This window comes from Schistocerca piceifrons, chromosome X, assembly GCF_021461385.2.
Source record: "Schistocerca piceifrons isolate TAMUIC-IGC-003096 chromosome X, iqSchPice1.1, whole genome shotgun sequence".
Taxonomy (NCBI): domain Eukaryota; kingdom Metazoa; phylum Arthropoda; class Insecta; order Orthoptera; family Acrididae; genus Schistocerca; species Schistocerca piceifrons.
Window position 1 is genome coordinate 337,120,469 of NC_060149.1, and position 17,185 is coordinate 337,137,653.

The 17,185-nt window shown below is 39.3% G+C and overlaps 1 protein-coding gene across 5 annotated transcripts in view; it reads left to right on the forward strand.

Moving 5' to 3' along the window:
- Positions 1–15,302, forward strand: part of LOC124723141 (plasma membrane calcium-transporting ATPase 3) — a 720,425-nt gene extending 705,123 nt beyond the window's left edge. For 3 of the 5 annotated variants that reach the window (XM_047248331.1, XM_047248330.1, XM_047248332.1), the window contains 3 exons: positions 5,173–5,324; positions 6,915–7,056; positions 11,093–12,642. In XM_047248331.1, the coding sequence (XP_047104287.1) occupies positions 5,173–5,324; positions 6,915–7,056; positions 11,093–11,542 (744 nt within the window). In that variant the 3' untranslated portion in view covers positions 11,543–12,642. Of the gene's footprint in view, positions 1–5,172; positions 5,325–6,914; positions 7,057–9,577; positions 9,829–11,092 lie in introns of those variants that run through there. The other 2 variants (XM_047248333.1, XM_047248334.1) reach the window with 2 other exon arrangements.
- The last annotated feature ends 1,883 nt before the right edge of the window (positions 15,303–17,185 follow it).

Genomic DNA, 17,185 nt, shown 5'->3' on the forward strand with positions numbered 1-17,185 from the left:
GTCCTTAAAAAATGTAGTCCATCAACAAAGGAGGTGGCTTACAAAACACTCGTTTGACCTATACTTGCGTATTGCTTATCAGTGTGGAATCCGTACCAGATCGGGTTGACCGAGGAGATAGAGAAGATCCAAAGAAAAGCGGCGCGTTTCGTCACAGGGTTATTTGGTAAGCGTGATAGCATTACGGAGATGTTTAGCAAACTCAAGTGGCAGACTCTGCAAGAGAGGCACTCTGCATCGTGGTGTAGCTTGATCGCCAGGTTTCAAGAGGGTGCATTTCTGGATGAGGTATCGAATATATTGCTTCCCCTTACTTACACCACCTGAGGAGATCACGAATGTAGAATTAGAGAGATTAGAGCGCGCACGGAGGCTTTCCAGCAGTCGTTCTTCCCGCGAACCATACGCGACTGGAGCAGGAAAGGGAAGTAATGACAGTGGCACGTAAAGTGTCCTCCGCCACACATCGTTGGGTGGCTTGCAGGGTATAAATGTAGATGTAGATTGAACCGTTTGACTAGAGACTCTGGTGATACTCGACACCTTGAAGAGAGAATCCACTCGCATATCACACTGACGGATTGCTTGTAAATCTTGACAAATGGAGTGAGTGTAAGACCCCTTCAAAAAGCCAATTGGAATAATGTGTTCAGAGATCATCCCTAAAATGCTTGTCTACAATGATATCACGCACCTACAGTTCTACCTTCAGGTATAACGGCGAGGTCTATCTTCAGTGTAGCAACTTTATTTAAGGTACAAAGTTATTTTTAAAGGCATCCAACACTATCATAACTATCGTACCGAGCAGTGCGTCAGGTCAGCATTTTCAAGCAGTGGTTAGCCAGTTCACAATGAATTCTGTTGTCCTCTAGCCTTTCTTTGCTGTAGATCATCAAGCCCCTAAGGATCAAGTATTAATTTTTCAAATAACATAAGGTTTGGGGGTGGGGTGGTCAGCTTCATTCTTCCTGTTGTAACTGCTAACATCATGGTAATTCGTTGTTTTTCTTTTCCAGTCACTTTTAATGAGATAATTTTCCCTCCACTGTAGTTCACTGTCATATTTCTCAGCATGACACAAAAATGGGTGAATGTCGTCAGTGTTGCCAGTCTGGTGTAAACAGTAAAAACTATGCTTCTACTGCATTTGGATAATGTACCTCTGGAAGTTGTTGAATTCTTCAGTACAATCTTGTGGCAGTCTCGGTGCTAGTGAAGGACTTGAACAGATTGAGGGGCCACTCACAGGCATAAACGTGCAGCACCAGTTGATACTCCCACAGAATTTTGTCTGTGGTATCTTCAGGTCAAACACCATTCATGCGATTCTTCCAAACCATACTTTCTTCCAGTTTCTCTGTTGTTTCTCCATAACAAATAAGAATTTGAAATGTTTCACTGTAGCTGCAAAAAATTCTGAGACTTACTGCTGAACCCTCCTGTCCCCTACCCTCACTGATGTTACCACTCGTTGGTGAAGACTAAATTTGCTATTTAGTTAGTGAAAAAATTGTGCACCCTGTCATGTAAAATAACTGTGCTGTGAGTGAGATAATAGTGATTGTGTAAGTGAACTGTCGGCAGTTGAGGATTACAATGTTATCTTGTAAACGACAATTAAGTTCCAGACAGTAGCAATATTATTGTTCTATTTCAAACTAACAAATGAGTGCTATGGATTTTGTTTCTGTGATATGAAAATATAATGATATTTGTAGGGTAATGCATATAAGCTGCACCATAAATTCTTTTTTTACCAATTTGCGAAAAAAGTGTGGGTTATATTCAAGCAAATATGGTGTTTGCTTTTCGCTGATTCTTCCTACACATTATAAAAATTGAATTGAAAATGCTTCCTGAAACACCAGAGAGAACATCCATGCTGAATTTACGAAATCTACTCAGTATTTTAGGTAGGTGTAAAAGTCCATGCCATTCATTAGGTTGGCACCACTGCATTGTGAAGCCACATTTTTTGTTATCAATTGTATTCATTCAGTTTGGAGTAAGAGCATTATGAAGAAGAGCATGTGTTATTTAAAGCTAATTTTGGTGATATTCAAGGCTAATCAGTATGGAGTGTCAAGTGGTAGGGAAGCATGGTAATGATTTTCTCATTTTCAAGAAGGAAAATTTGACTTGGGTGATAACCGCAGTGTGGAAGACTTTCTCTTTTTGCTGAAAACTGGCTAAATCAAGTGGTTTACAATAGTCGTAATCAAACAGTGCACGAATTAGCACAAATTGTGGAATGCAACCACACAACCATTATGTGCCACTTGCTTTCAGTGGGAAAATACAAAAATCGGGTACAATGGTACCACGTGTGTCATGCAACACCAACAAAAAAAAGCAAATAACCATATATAATTCTTTTTTTTTTTCCAGTTGACTTGCTGTTGGCATAAGCCACACTTTGGGAACAGTGTTACAGATGACGAGAAATGGTTCATGTATGTGAACTTAGGAAATAGTGGCTCAGCCCATATCAAAAAATCATGTTGTCCATTTGGTGGAATCAGACTAGCATTTAATCACTCTGGATTGCTTCCAAGAAATGGAAAGATAAAAGCAGCAATGTATGCGAAACAGCTAAGGTGACTTGCTGTTGGTATTAAAAACAAAACACTTGTAAACCTATGTTGTTCCTCCATGATAATGCACACCAGCATATGGCCAGTATTATCACTCGAGCAGTTGCTGAACTTCGTTGAGAACCAATTGCTCACCATCCATATTCACTAGAATTAGTTCGATCAGATCACCTTCTTTTCTGGTCGCACTCTATCAACACTCAGGGACAAGGGTTTCATAATGAAGCTTCTCTTAGCAACTGGTTGACAGATTTCAACAGTTTGAAACCACAACATAGCACTGTTACCTTGATGCTAGTAGGCAGTCACTGACAAATATTGTGATTACATATATATAATGTGTGTTATTATATGGCAGAGTAATGTATTTTATACTGATAAAATAAAACTGTGGCAGTGTAAAACTGACAGGGACTTAAATACCAACCTAATACATAAAGACAACTGTTTAGAGCAAGCTACTTAGCACCTAAGTTTTTACACATCTCTTGCCATTCGAAATTCATACCCTGCCTTGAACGTCATGCAAGTACAGCTCAGTTCACGGTATTTTCATTAATTACACTAATCATAGAAATGCTATATTGACATTTAAGACTTAGCAAATCTCAAATTGTCCATTAAGTTTTTTTGTAACAGTTTCATTCGACAATGAAAATGTTGGATTTTATTGACAAACTTTTAGTATACCGTATTTACTCGAATCTAAGCCGCACTCGAATCTAAGCCGCACCTGAAAAATGAGACTCGAAATCAAGGAAAAAAAATTTTCCCGATTCTAAGCCGCACCTGAAATTTGAGACTCGAAATTCCAAGGGAGAGAAAAGTTTTAGGTCGCACATCCAAATCGAAACAAAGTTGGTCCACTGTAATATTAAACACAATTTAGGTCGAATGAATGACTATACAGCTACAGTAGTTTGGTTCGAGTCTTAAGCTTAGCAGTTAAGCTTTACCATGTAGCCATTGCTATGCGTCAGGTGCTCCATACCTATTTGTACGGGTACCGTTTCTTTTTCACGTGCTTCGTCTGGTTTGAATTGATTGCTTATTTTTCTTTGATCTGGTAAGTGTCGTTCTCTTTGTTATAGATGTTTACGTCACTCTAAGCTGAAAATGCATAACTGTACTGTGTCATGCATTGTTTGTCGCATTCTGATAGTGTTAAAATATTGCGTATGATAGAAGATGTTCTGAAGGAGAGTTTAGCGAAAATTTTTCTCCGGTTGAAAATCTTTGCAGATGCCTCTGTAGTACATTACATTCTGCACAGAAATTAGTCATCTTAGATTTAAAAATCTTGTCAATTGTCGTGCTTCGTTTCTGACTGTATCACTATTAGGCATAAGAACAATACGAATATAAACATGGCATGATATGTATATTATTCCGCGTTTGCTGTTGTCTTACCCTAGTTTCGTAGTTTATTAGGCAGACAGGATTTAAATGAGATAGCAGCAAACACGAAAGAATACAGGGCAACATGTTTATATTCGTACGGTATTATTCTTATGATGAAAAGAATACTGCATGCGATTCACAATTCATAGAAGTTCTTATTAGCAACGATCTCTTGTCACAGGTAGGAAAAAATGTAGAACGTAGATTTGGCCATATTGACAAACATCCCAAACAATCTTGCCAGTCGGATTTTCGTAGTACGTTGAAATGTTGCTACATTCGAAGATGAACAATACGGAATTTGGATAATGTATGAAAATGCAGTGGTCGAAACTCGGGGCGGTGAAAAAAAGCTCGTCTTACACCTTTATTTTTTTTTTATTACTGATGCAGAGGTTTTGTCGCCAGTATCTTTGTGCCTGCAAAGCATGCCTGTGGCCTGTGTGGCGCTACATAATTCGATGGCAGAAGTTAGTTGTGGCGGCACCTACCAACATTTTTCAGAACTTCCGCTTACTTTGCACTCGATTCTAAGCCGCAGGCGGGTTTTTGGATTACAAAAACCGGAAAAAAAGTGCGGCTTAGATTCGAGTAAATACTGTAAGTACTCTAATGGTTCAGAGATGAGCCTGTTTTTGCGGTTTGGCCATCTTGTCCAGCAGCGCAGGTCTCCAGTGTAAGTGTGACATCAACTGCATCAAACGTGGGAAGACCCTCCAGATGAGATCTCAGATTGGACAGATGCAGTCCATCAAGGAACCTGAGGCAGTGCCTGTAGAACACTGAAATATAAAAAAGGCCACTGGCAAGGGGCCCATGGAAGGAGAGGCAGCTCGAAGGCCCGTGTTAACAGTGGTTCCATGGGCACTGAATCACTAGTGTTCCTTAACATTCCTATTTCTTGTCAAATTGTCACCAATATATATTTGAAGTGCAGACTGTTGGCATCTGCTCGGGCAGCTATTCAGTAATGCGGTGATTTGGTTGTAATATAGTAACTCAGATCTGTATTACAGAGTGTGCCTGTATTCCATGTCACTATTGTGCAAACCTTTCAGGGTTTTAATGAAAGTCAGTCTAAAAATTACACATCAAACATGGTTTATGTGGCTGTGTTGACTTTATTTATATAATAGTTATTTTTGTTTATTGATGGTAACTTCTTTCTCTGAAGGTCGTCATCATCCAGTTCGGAACAGTTGCATTTTCTACTGCCAGTTTGACACTGGAACAGTGGTTATGGTGCCTGTTCTTTGGGGTTGGGACTCTTCTCTGGGGCCAGCTAGTGACCACGATACCAACTAGAAAAATTCCAAAAATACTGTCGTAAGTACTTAATATATGAAATGTACTTGCTCTATGCTCTTCTCCTTTTTCCAGCTACTGATAAACATCACTTCTGAAAGAAAACTTATTCATTTCGTTGTTCAGTGTAATGACCGTATAATTTTGAATAATAGTAATCTAAAAAATTTTAGGACCAAAATACCAAATGTATTATGTTGAACTACTGCATATGTATTTTACCTTTTCTAAATAGTAAATCTGATTGCTGCCTGGTTAATATAGTGTAAAGGTTGCTTGAAAATAGTTGTTAGGCTGAAGTTGCTCATTAAAGCAAATAACACAGCAAAATAGGAAGAAACATAATTGCAGTATAACTCTGTCATTTATCACTTTATTACCATTTTCACCATTGTTATCTCTGCCATATGGAACGCAGTTTCTGGAGGCAGAAAATCTTCCCTCGAGATTGTCCTTTAAAATTTAATTGTAATACTGAAATTAAAAAAAAAACATTTAATGGAATATATTAAAAGGATTCCTTCTCAATTTAACTACATTTGATTTTATTGTCTATAACAAACCTTTAGCATTGTCATATGTGTAGGTTCTGTATTTTCATACTACCCAAGTTTTGTCTGGGTCCTCACATTTTTTGTTACATTCTTTGCCAGTGTAGCATTTCCCTGATTTTCTGTTCATCAAATCTGTTGTCCCACTTTGATGAGAATATAAAAACCTGTTTTTGCTATAACTTCAATATGTAGATACTGGTGAACTACAATGCTCACTTTAATCCAGTATTTTAACTGAATTCTGTGTTGCAGAAATAACATAAGCAGGCAACCTGCTTACATAATTCTGTAATTATGTTCTGTATATCTGCTAACAATACACATTAAGACAGAAAACCTTGTTTAATAACAATGAGCCAATGCCACTTCCAGGGAGCATGAAATACTTAGTTATATATGGCAGGTCGATAGACACACAAACATACACACAAAATTCAAGCTTTCGCAATCCACGGCTGCTTCGTCAAGAAAGAGGGAAGGGGAGGGAAAGATGAAAGGATGTGGGTTTTAAGGGAGAGGGTAAGGAGTCATTCCAATCTCGGGAGCAGAAAGACTTACCTTAGGGGGAAAAAAGGACAGGTATACACTCGCGCGCACACACCCATATCCAACCGCACATACACAGACACAAGCAGACATTTGTAAAGGCCTTTACAAATGTCTGCTTGTGTCTGTGTATGTGCGGTTGGATATGGGTGTGTGTGCGCGAGTGTATACCTGTCCTTTTTTCCCCCTAAGGTAAGTCTTTCCGCTCCCGGGATTGGAATGACTCCTTACCCTCTCCCTTAAAACCCACATCCTTTCATCTTTCCCTCGCCTTTCCTCTTTCCTGATGAAGCAGCCGTGGATTGCAAAAGCTTGAATTTTGTGTGTATGTTTGTGTGTATGTTTGTGTTTGTTTGTGTCTATCGACCTGCCAGCGCTTTCATTTGGTAAGTCACATCATCTTTGTTTTTAGATATATTTTTCCCACGTAGAATGTTTCCCTCTATTATATATATATATATATATATATATATATATATGTGTGTGTGTGTATGCATGTATGTATTTGTAGATGGGGTCGTGGTCACCCAGAAGAATATACGGAGGCAATAGCTCTTGGCGAAGAGAAGTTTGATCCTGATTCTCAGGATGGCAAGAAGCCTCGTGCAGGCCAAATTTTGTGGATTCGTGGCCTTACAAGATTACAGACCCAGGTAAGTGCTAAAATTGTTCACTGCTGTCAATAAATCCACACATATAGGTACTCCGTTGTTTCTTATAATTTTGTTTATTTCTTTGTTTTTGTACTGCTTAATGCTCATGATTCTGTTACTAGTATGGTGCTCATAGAAAAATCAGGCAAGGTCTAAGATAATAGTAATAGTGCTTGAAATTGTTGCTAGAACATCCTGAAAATTGTTGCACTTGCGTAATTTACAGTTTCCAATAAAAAACGTAAAGTTCATAAACTCAGAAGATACCTATGAAATTTTTAATGTAGATTAGTGTTTTATTTTTTATTTAGTTTAGGAGCAGATGTCATGTGTAAGTAGTATATTTGTCAATAGTTTGGATTTGAATGTGAGCTGTACAGCTTTTGTTCTGCTTCCCGAAAGTTGAGAAAGGTGAATAAAGATAATCAAAGTTCCCATTTGAACTCTCTTGCTGTATCTTTAAAGTAGTTGTGGTGAAAATTTTTTACTTCCTCGACACCATTTAGACAGTTAAACATTATTATTTCCTCAGTTTTCACCAAATGACAATCTGATAACTAACAAATGGCCTGTGTCAGATCTGTTTTAACTGTATAATGTATTTCTTCTGAAATCTCTGTCTGCTATGAAAACTCTATTCAACCTTGCCTGGTTTGTAATAATCATGGTTTGCATTTGTTATAATTTAAAAAATTGCAGAAGTTAGCTTCATAACAAGGCTTTCATTAAAACTAACAGATGTTAGTAAGCTTCAGTTCACTTATTAAGAACATTGTTTTACTCAGTTCTGTGTTTGACAACCTAACTTTATGAATGTAAATGGAAAGATTCATGAAATAGTTTACAAAACCTTTTATCACCATTTGATTATATGTTGTTACTTGCATTTGTTTTGCACTTTAATTTATAGACTTTCTTTCAGGTAGTTAAATATATTTATCATATGCCCCTGATGATAATTGGTGTTCCATAAAGTGGTATGGCAAATGCAGCCACTTACATTATCGCTTTCGATATTTTGAGAAAATGTTGTAGTTGGCGATGAAGCAGCTAGTCCACACAGCACATGTTGGTAACATCCTGGCAGTCTGAGGTATAGGTCTAATTGTATATCGTAGCAATTACATTATGTACCTATTTATCAATACGTTGCACTGGCTCTATTTGTTGACACTTGCAGTAAACAGTGTTCGGTATTTCGAGAGGCATGCAATTTGTGTATGTTTTGAAGTACTATGCATTGCATTGTCTGCTATAAGTATCAAGTCTTAAAACAGACTGCCCTTCACAATTTTGACTTGCCCCATTTTAAGTTTTATATCACTGTTCGCACAGTTTCTTTTCTTTGTGTTAAAGTGCAAGAGAGACTTGCTTTTGCTGCACACTGACAGTGTGGCTATCAGGTGCCGCTGTAGCCAGTTGTAGGAATAAAAAAATTAAAAATCCGAAACTGGGGGACAGAACATGCAAAAAAGAGAGAAGAAATTCAAAAGCGATGAATAATCAATCATTAGAAGCTGTTCATCTTTGTCATTAATTGTAATTTTCGAATTCCTTGTTCTTCTGTACAGCTGAGAAATATTAAAGAATGTGCCGGTTATTTAAATGACTGTAAATGTTTAAGAAAATGTGCCAGACCAGCAAAAGTGGCACGAGCAGTCGTAAAAATGCACTTAGATCCTGCAGCACGGAACAAACTCTGTTCAGATAGCAATAGGAGGTCTCTCTGAAAAGGTAAATGTACCACAGTGTGACAGAAACATGAATGCTAAGGCTCTCTTGTGATATGCCAAGCAGGTCACCGAATTGCCGTTGCCCGACGACGGGGACGGGGATGGCATCGCGGTTCTAGTTCTGAGCAACCCGTGTTGCGAGCGAGTTTGGGGTCCCATCAGCGCAGGGAGAGAAACTGTGGTGTAGGGGACGACAGAGGTAGCTCGTAGATCACGCTTGCCGACTGCTTGCCGAATAGCTGCTGTGCGAAACCAAAATGTAGTTGCCAGTCGTGTTGTTGATGTGTATGGATAGTAGAGATTTGCAATTAGACTGAGTATACCTTGAAAATTTAGCTCACATGCACTCTGTTGTCAGTTCGGCGACCGTGTCACTCACGACCCTGACGTGTTCCATCACTACCCATTCAGTAGATACGTGCCCGCTTCTCATACCGACCTCGGGTCTGGATTCAGGTGCACATCACCTCACCCGTCGACCACTTTATGGACACCTGTTTCAGAAGGAACGTCGGAATGCCAGTTGCCTCCAAAATCCAGACATTAAGAGGCAGCTCGTGCAGCTGACGGCGCTCCTCCTTTCTGCCCTTAGTTAATTAATTTAGATTTGAATGCTACTTTAATTAGTGTATGTATATTTAGACAATACATGTATTTTGTTCCTTTGTATTATTATTGTTGTTGTTGTTGTTGTTGTTGAACAGTTCTGAAATAAACTGTTCAGTTTTTTGTTTTTTTTATTTTTAATTTTTTTAAAAACTTTGTGTGAGGGATTGCATATGGTATAGGGAAGGCAGTAAAAGGGGCAGTCCGTAGCAGTTTGGGCGAGTGGCCAGTGGGGGAGTGCGACACATTCTGTGGCCACCGCAGACTGCAGCTCACCTCGCCATCGAGTGTGGGGCTGTCTTTTCTCTTCGGTCTCTGTCCTTTGTGCACAGACTGTAACTTACTTCGAGTGATGGCAAAATGTGGTGATCTTCTTCTCTGTTCTGTCTCCCATTATTGCTGAAACTGGTGGTGGTATTTTCTAACTCAGTCATTGTGCCCTGTAGTAGACCAGTGTGTGTACCTAGATCTTGGAAGACTCTGCTTCAGTTTCCTCAATGAATAACCATTATCTTTCCTTCTAATTCCTTTTTTTCTCATCCTCATCCTCCTTTCTTCTTTCATCGTCCTCCTTGCTTTTTCCTGCTCCCTCTACTTCTTTCTCTTTTCCTTCTTATTTCTTATTACCCTTCTTTTTCCCTCTACCCTCCTTTCCATTACATCTGTCATTACCTGATATGCTCCTTCCTTTTGTCCAACTACTACTGCGCTGTCCTGCATGTATAATATTCCCTTTTCCTCTCTGGCACAATTACATTCTGTTAGTACATTTGCTTGCCTGTCAATCAGTCTGCCTGCCTGCCTGCCTGTCTGTCTGTCTGTCTGTCTGTCTGTCGGTCTGTCTGTCTGGCTGGCTGCTGTGTGCCCATCTGTTTCCTACTTTTTTAATTTTTTTAATTTTTTTCATTCAGCCTAACCCCAATTTTAACCTCAATTTCTCTCTTCCTTATGTGCCCCCCCCCTCCCCCCCATTCTGTTAACCATCTGTGGTGGAAATCTCTCCTAGCGTGGTGTGCAGTAAGGTACACTATATCTAAATCCTTCATTTGTCATTGTTAGGTGAATAACTCTAGCATATATGTGCTCGACCTTGTGGGATCAGAGGAATTGCATTCTCTGGTTCAAAGGCAACTATCCTGCTTTATTGGTGAACGGGTACCGGCAATTGCACTTTCGTTGATACTTTCTTGTGTGCGAAGTATCATTGTGTAGCATTACTTCAGTGACCAGAATCTCAGGTTTTTTTATATGTACACATGTTTGGTATCTTTGAGGCTATGTAATGTTAAGAGGATTTCCAGGTGTGTGGCAGTTCAAAATTCAAATGAAAATGTTCATCATTTTCAATTTATCAGTTAGTAGCTTCGGTGGACTGGGATCAGTGTATATAACATCATATTTCTACTAATTGTATTTAGAGAATTTCTGGTGCAATGTAAGTGTGTCCAATTCTCCACGGACAGTAGATTTGCGATAAAGACTTTGGACCACGACGTAGGTTAAGTCGGAGTTTCTCGGACTGCCCACTGCCGGTTTCCGTCTGCCATTGGAGGCTCCTGGCGACGTTCGACTGCCGCGCTCCGGGTGGCGGGCCTCGCCAGGAGTCACTTGGACCGCTAGATTACTCTTAACAACAAATTTATCGTGGCAAAGAGAGCGCGCCCCTCCCTGACGAGTGTCCTTCCCTGTGTTTGCAGCTGCGGGTTATCAGGGCTTTCAAGTCTACACTGGAAGATCTGGAGGAACGGCGCTCTGTACATAGTTTACACAGCTTACACAGTTTGCGCAGTTCGCGAAGCCACACTGGGCCCCGGCCCCTGTCGGACATCACTTTCATAGACGAGGATACGGTGCGGACACCACCTTCACCGGGAGCCCGTGGGGCCACCCGGCAGCTGGAGCCTGCACTGCAGCAGGCCGCCATCACAGCGCCGTCTCCGTCGGGGGCCGAGACCCAGCCCGTACAGAGTACTGCAGACCGCTCACCCTCCCGTCCTCGGCCCGCGCTCCAGACGCACCACGCACACCCGTCGCCTGCCCACTTGCAGAATCTATCACCACAAACGACTGATGCGAGCCCCTCCCCATCCGCGACACAACAGGTCCCACCTGATTTACCCAAGCTGGTACACGAGACTAGCATATAAATTCTGCAATCATTTTTATCTAGTCTAATGGCATTGAGTTTATCTAATTGGAGTGGAGTTCTCCCAGTGACCCCGTCCGTTTGCCTTTCACCTTCCACAGCTCGCTAGGGACCCCCGCGTCTGCTCTTGGGCGGGAGATGCAGGTTTGTGGTGGTGATGCTGTAGCTCCTTAACATTAATCTTTATTTTTAGTTTATTACTACTGTTAATAGCAATAGTGGTTAAATGGTTACATGAATGTTCTTTTTATCTGTAAGACAGAATACGGGGAGGGAGAGTGTAACTGGGAGCACTGCATGTCGGTCGGTTGAAGTCAGAGGGGAGATTATGGGATGGGAGTGCCGCAACATGCTCTTTACCCCACTCACCTTACCACTGTTTATTTTTCTTCACTTTGTGTGTGCGTGTGTGTGTGTGTGTGTGTGTGTGTGTGTGTGTGTGTGTGTGTGTTTTTTTCTGAGTCTGTGTGTCTGTCTGCTTCTCTGTCGGAAGATCTTGAAGATCTTGTATGTTATCTCCATCTGCATTTCACTAGCGCAGAGAGAGAGAGAGAGAGAGAGAGAGAGACAGTTTTTTTAGTATGCACCTATTGTGGGAACAGCATGTGTGACTACTTCTTTCTACCTATTTCACTTTTCAGCATAATTTTACCTGTTTATGTGTAACCTTCTGTTTCTTGATTTTGCTCTTACTCTCTGTAGATACGGATGTGTGTTTGTGACAATACTTATTTGATGGTCTTTGTTTTAATGCCTGTTTTCTCAATTCCAGCTGTTAAGTTCTGTACGGTCGGTTCTAGGGGGGCCAGGGCTGTCTGCAGCAGGAAACCTTAGTTCCTACTCGCTGTAGATGTGCCAGCTGCAGTTTTGATCCCTCCCATTCGATTAAATTTTTTTTTTTTTCAGTTATGAAACATACTACTGTTTTTCTGACCATTGTTACCCTTTACTCTTGAAGGTGATAGGTGGTGAGTTGCAAGAACGTTTGATTCCGGTCCCCTACAGCAAGAGCTCCACTGACCAAGCTGTAAGCTGCTTTCCTACTTTCTTTCTTGTCCGCTTGCATTTATTCGCAGTGGGGGTGTGACAGAGGCTGAGGGTGGACATTAGTGGCTCCCACCCTGTTGCCCCCTCCAGCCTCTGTTCATTAGCCCTGCTGCTGCTTTTGTGGCAGTGAGAGGAGCTTTCTGTGTGTTGTGCCTTTGTATAACAGTCTTGGTGTCTTGCCTTGTCCAACCTTTTCCTTTAGGAAACTGACTGTTAGTTTTTTACTTTTTTTTTTTTTTAACTTCATTTTACACTACCCCACTTGTGAGCCCCAGTTTAGTTTGCGTGTAACGCGCGAGTCCTCAGAATGGGGACACTCGCGGTACTCGCTTCAGGTAGGTGGCTATTTTAAGTGCATGGTTTTCTGTCGTTGGTTTGTGCACCTTTTCTGTACTTTTGCCACATGCCCGCTCCCGCTCCTTTTCTTTTCTTTTTTTCTTTTCTCTGTTGCCGTCCGGCTCGGTCGGCCCGGCCCCAATGTTGCAGGTGCCCCCATCCCTCGCTGCATGCGGAAACAGAACGGAACAAATGACTCTGAGCCGCGCCTCTTACTTCAGAGTAACCAATTTCAGATGATAAAAATTTCTGCATGGTTTTTTCCTTTTTGTTCCGCTGCAAGAGTTTCATCTTTAGCGGTCGAGTGTGTTAAACGCCGGCTGGAAAAGGTGCGTGGTGTGTGTTATTACAATTTTCTTTCGCTACTAGAAACGAAAGTCGCCTGCCTGTTTCAAACTTTGATATCTTTTTGACACAATCCGGGCGTGCAGTGCTGCTTTTGATAATTTTTCTTATCATATAAGATCTCAGAGTGCTCGTCGGCTGTTACTGGGTCGACTTACCCCAAGCTGATGCCGAGACGGTCGACCGGCTGGTGTTGCGTTACTTAAACCTGTGCTTAATTCTGCAAAGGTTAAATATGTATCTGTACGTATGTATAGAGTTAAATATTAGACTGACATTTATTGCTGCTGTATTGTGTTGTTATTGGCTTGCAATGTAAATAATAGGTGTGTTTTTGATTGGCAAGGCAGTGTGCTGGTCAGGAATGTTTTAATATTTTTCTTAAATTTAAATCATAATATTACTGTTGATTTTTCTCAGCTGTTGACAAGTAGCATGAGTCCATCAATATCAGCATGATGGCAACTTGGAGTTTGATTTTTCACAGATTGCGAGTTGCTTGGCCAGTATGTCAACAAATTTAACGAATTGAGTCGCTGTGTTATTGCATGTTGTTGTGTTTATTAACATTTGGAATTAGTACTTTTTTAATTTTGATTCAGTTAAACATTTACTAAAATACCAAAAGTTAAAGAAAGGCAAACTTTAGTTCAATGTTACAAATGGCCAATAGTTTTAAAATTGTTTAATTTTGCAATTTTTAACTCGAGAAAAAACTTTGCTTGTAGCCACTATCACTGCCAAGTACAACAAAGTTTATGCAGGTACCTGGATAGTTTTATTTAATTCCCTCTGCTTAAAAAAAAAAACATGAATAAAAACAGAAATGAAATAAGTATAAGCAGCTTTCCAGCATTACGCTTAGGGTATCCTTTTCAGAAATATGACCATCCAACACATTGTAGTGGTAGAATTGTACAACTAGAAAATTATCACAAATGTAGTACTATTCAGTAGCTTACGTACATCCAGCTCAAATCGCACTACACCAAAGTATTACACTATGGTATGTATGTATGTATGTACGTATGTATATATATATAATTTTTTTTTTAAATCTGATATATTGAACTGCAAATTGCCTGTGGGTATTTATCACTATTGTTGCAAAACAATTAACACTTCGATCAAAATTTTATGTCGATGGACTGCAATTAGTGGAAATGTCTCGATGCTTTTACATTAATTAGGCCCCCTTTGCCTAATGTGCATATGCATACAAAATGTGAACTGGGAAGCTGTTCCATTATAATGGAAAAATAATAATTATTACGAATAACTAGATGAACTTTAATACATTTGAGGTGGCAGAGAATGCCACTCCCCTTAAATTTATTGTTGATGTAGTAAAGGGTTCTAATGTTGTTAATCAATAAACAGTTGTTAAATGTTACTAGATACTTATATTGATATTAAATATGAATAAAGAAGTTAGGTATTTTCATATTGTCAGTCAGTATTTATAGGATGCAGTCGGGTAACTGTTAAAAACTTAAGTTTTTTGATAAGTTTTTAATTATCTGAATGTTTGTAGGCAACGGGCTAATCATTTCTGTTGCTATAATTTAATTTATTTTTATGTTCACATTGCATCACATGTTCTTATAAGAATGGATTTCAAAATTTGATCAATGCACTGCCATACTTGTAAAGTCTTTTTGCAAATTGGGTATATGCCAATATTATTGGCACATACCTTGTTGATATTGTACATAAAATGGCAGCTGTGCTGCTGATGGTACTGCTGTAATAAGTATCTTTATAGATATATATATACACATAATATATATATATATTATACATATTACTCATACTTACAAAAATTTGATGAAACATAATAAACTGTAATTTTATGATAAGAATATTTTAATTCCATTTTACCTCTACTTTTGGAAATGAAAGGAAAGTAAACACAGTCACAGGTCTTTATAATAAAATAGTTTATTTTAGTGTATCAGATATTGTAGTGCCTTATAACATTTTATAAAAAATGGAAAGACTTTGAATTACAGAAATTCTAGAAATCTATTGTAGGAATTGTGTGATTTCTGTATAGCATTTTCTATCCAAAAATACATAAATCAAACCTTATCTTCCCTCCTGCACCTCCCCTGTGTGCCTCATGCATGTGTATATGTGTTTTGTGAAGGGTGGGCTGGAGAAAATGGTATGAAAGTGAATCTAAAAATGTTGACCAATAATTTTTCATAGAAATCTGTGTTGTGGTTGCAGTTACTATAGTGTGTGTAAAGATGTATACCTGTGTAAATAATTCCATCATTGATTTCTTAAATTGGTGGCTTTGAACACTGTCAAGAATTCTAAAATGCAGAAATAATAGTTACGTACAGGGATTAATACTATACAGGTATTAGTTTTTTTGGCTGTGATCGCCACTGTCGTGTTTGAGAAGTAGAACGAAAAATCTGTTGAATGTTTACTTGATGATTCACTGGCATGTACAGTGTATAAGGAAGAACGAGATTTCTACTTTTTTTAATGACTGTGATCTTTGGCAGCTATAATATATACAACTTTCAGGTGCTACTGCTTGTAACTGTCTTCTGTCTTCTGTGTGTATCAAAAGCAGAAGTCGAATACCTTTTAGGAAACACTACATAAAAGCATTAGGCATTACTATGTAACATTTTAGTTGTAATACTAAAAAAAAAGAAAGAAAAAATAATAATAATAATAATACATGAAAAAGAGTAGGTCCAAGTTTCTTTGAGGGTTTCATAACAGCAATTGTGTGATCAAAAATTTGATCACAGAAATGAAACTATTTATCTTTTTTAAATTTTTTGAACCGTCGTTAGTGACTGCTGCTGTTGATGACTGTGTGTGACATGCATTTTTAAAATGCATGTTCTGTGTAGATCAGTTACCTCAGAGTTCTTTAGACAATTTGTGAATGCTTAAAAAAGATCAGAATTGCTCAAATGATTATTTTACATAGTAAAAGCATTTGAGAATCCCCATATAATTCTTTCCTTACATGCTTGCTTGGATTTTAATAGCGTCTGAAAAGTATAAATCCAAGTGTGCAAAACAAAGCTTACTTTTGTTCAATTTTTTCTGTAATAAAATAATAAGCCTAATATAGTTAAGATGATTTGGGTGGAGGAGGGGAGGGTGGGGGCTGAGAGTGGAGAGTAAGTGTGGTGGGAAGGAGATGAGGGGGGTTGGGGGAGAGGGAGGGAGGGAGGGGGAGAGAGGAGAGGGGGGGGGGGGTAGAGGGGTAGAGAGAGGGGGGGGGGGGAGAGAGAGAGAGAGAGAGAGAGAGAGAGAGAGAGAGAGAGAGAGGTGTGTGTGTGGACGTAAAATATTAGCTTGACAGTCTGTCATGTAACAGTGCATTTACATTCAAAATAATCAGTTTGTCAAGAAACATAGTTTCACAATATTGGTGTATGTAAGAGATTAACTTTTTATGTACTTCACCAGCTATAGCAGTCAAACTATTTATATTACAATCAACATGTAAAAACACATGTTGAATAATTTAGCTTTTACTGATTGTGTGTAATTGAATCATATTACTGTGGCATTTGTTTGAGGCAATAGGGAGAAAAAACTCTTCAGTATTAAAGTAAATCAAAATAAAAATCTCTTCTGCATAATGCAAGAGAACAAGTGGAACATTTCTTCCCCCCCCCCCCCCCCCCCCCCACACACACACACACACACACACACACACCACACACCATTCCACCCTCACCCTTTCATCCCATGAATACACATTACTGATTCAGTGAGTGTGCCATGTTGTTACACAGTGCAGTTACATAATGTAGACATTTGTGGCTGTTAATTATGACTACATTTGCATTAAAGATGGAGTAATTATGTCATCAGTGGTCAATATCATAGATGATCCAATCACCAGATATCACTCATCGTCTTTTTACACATT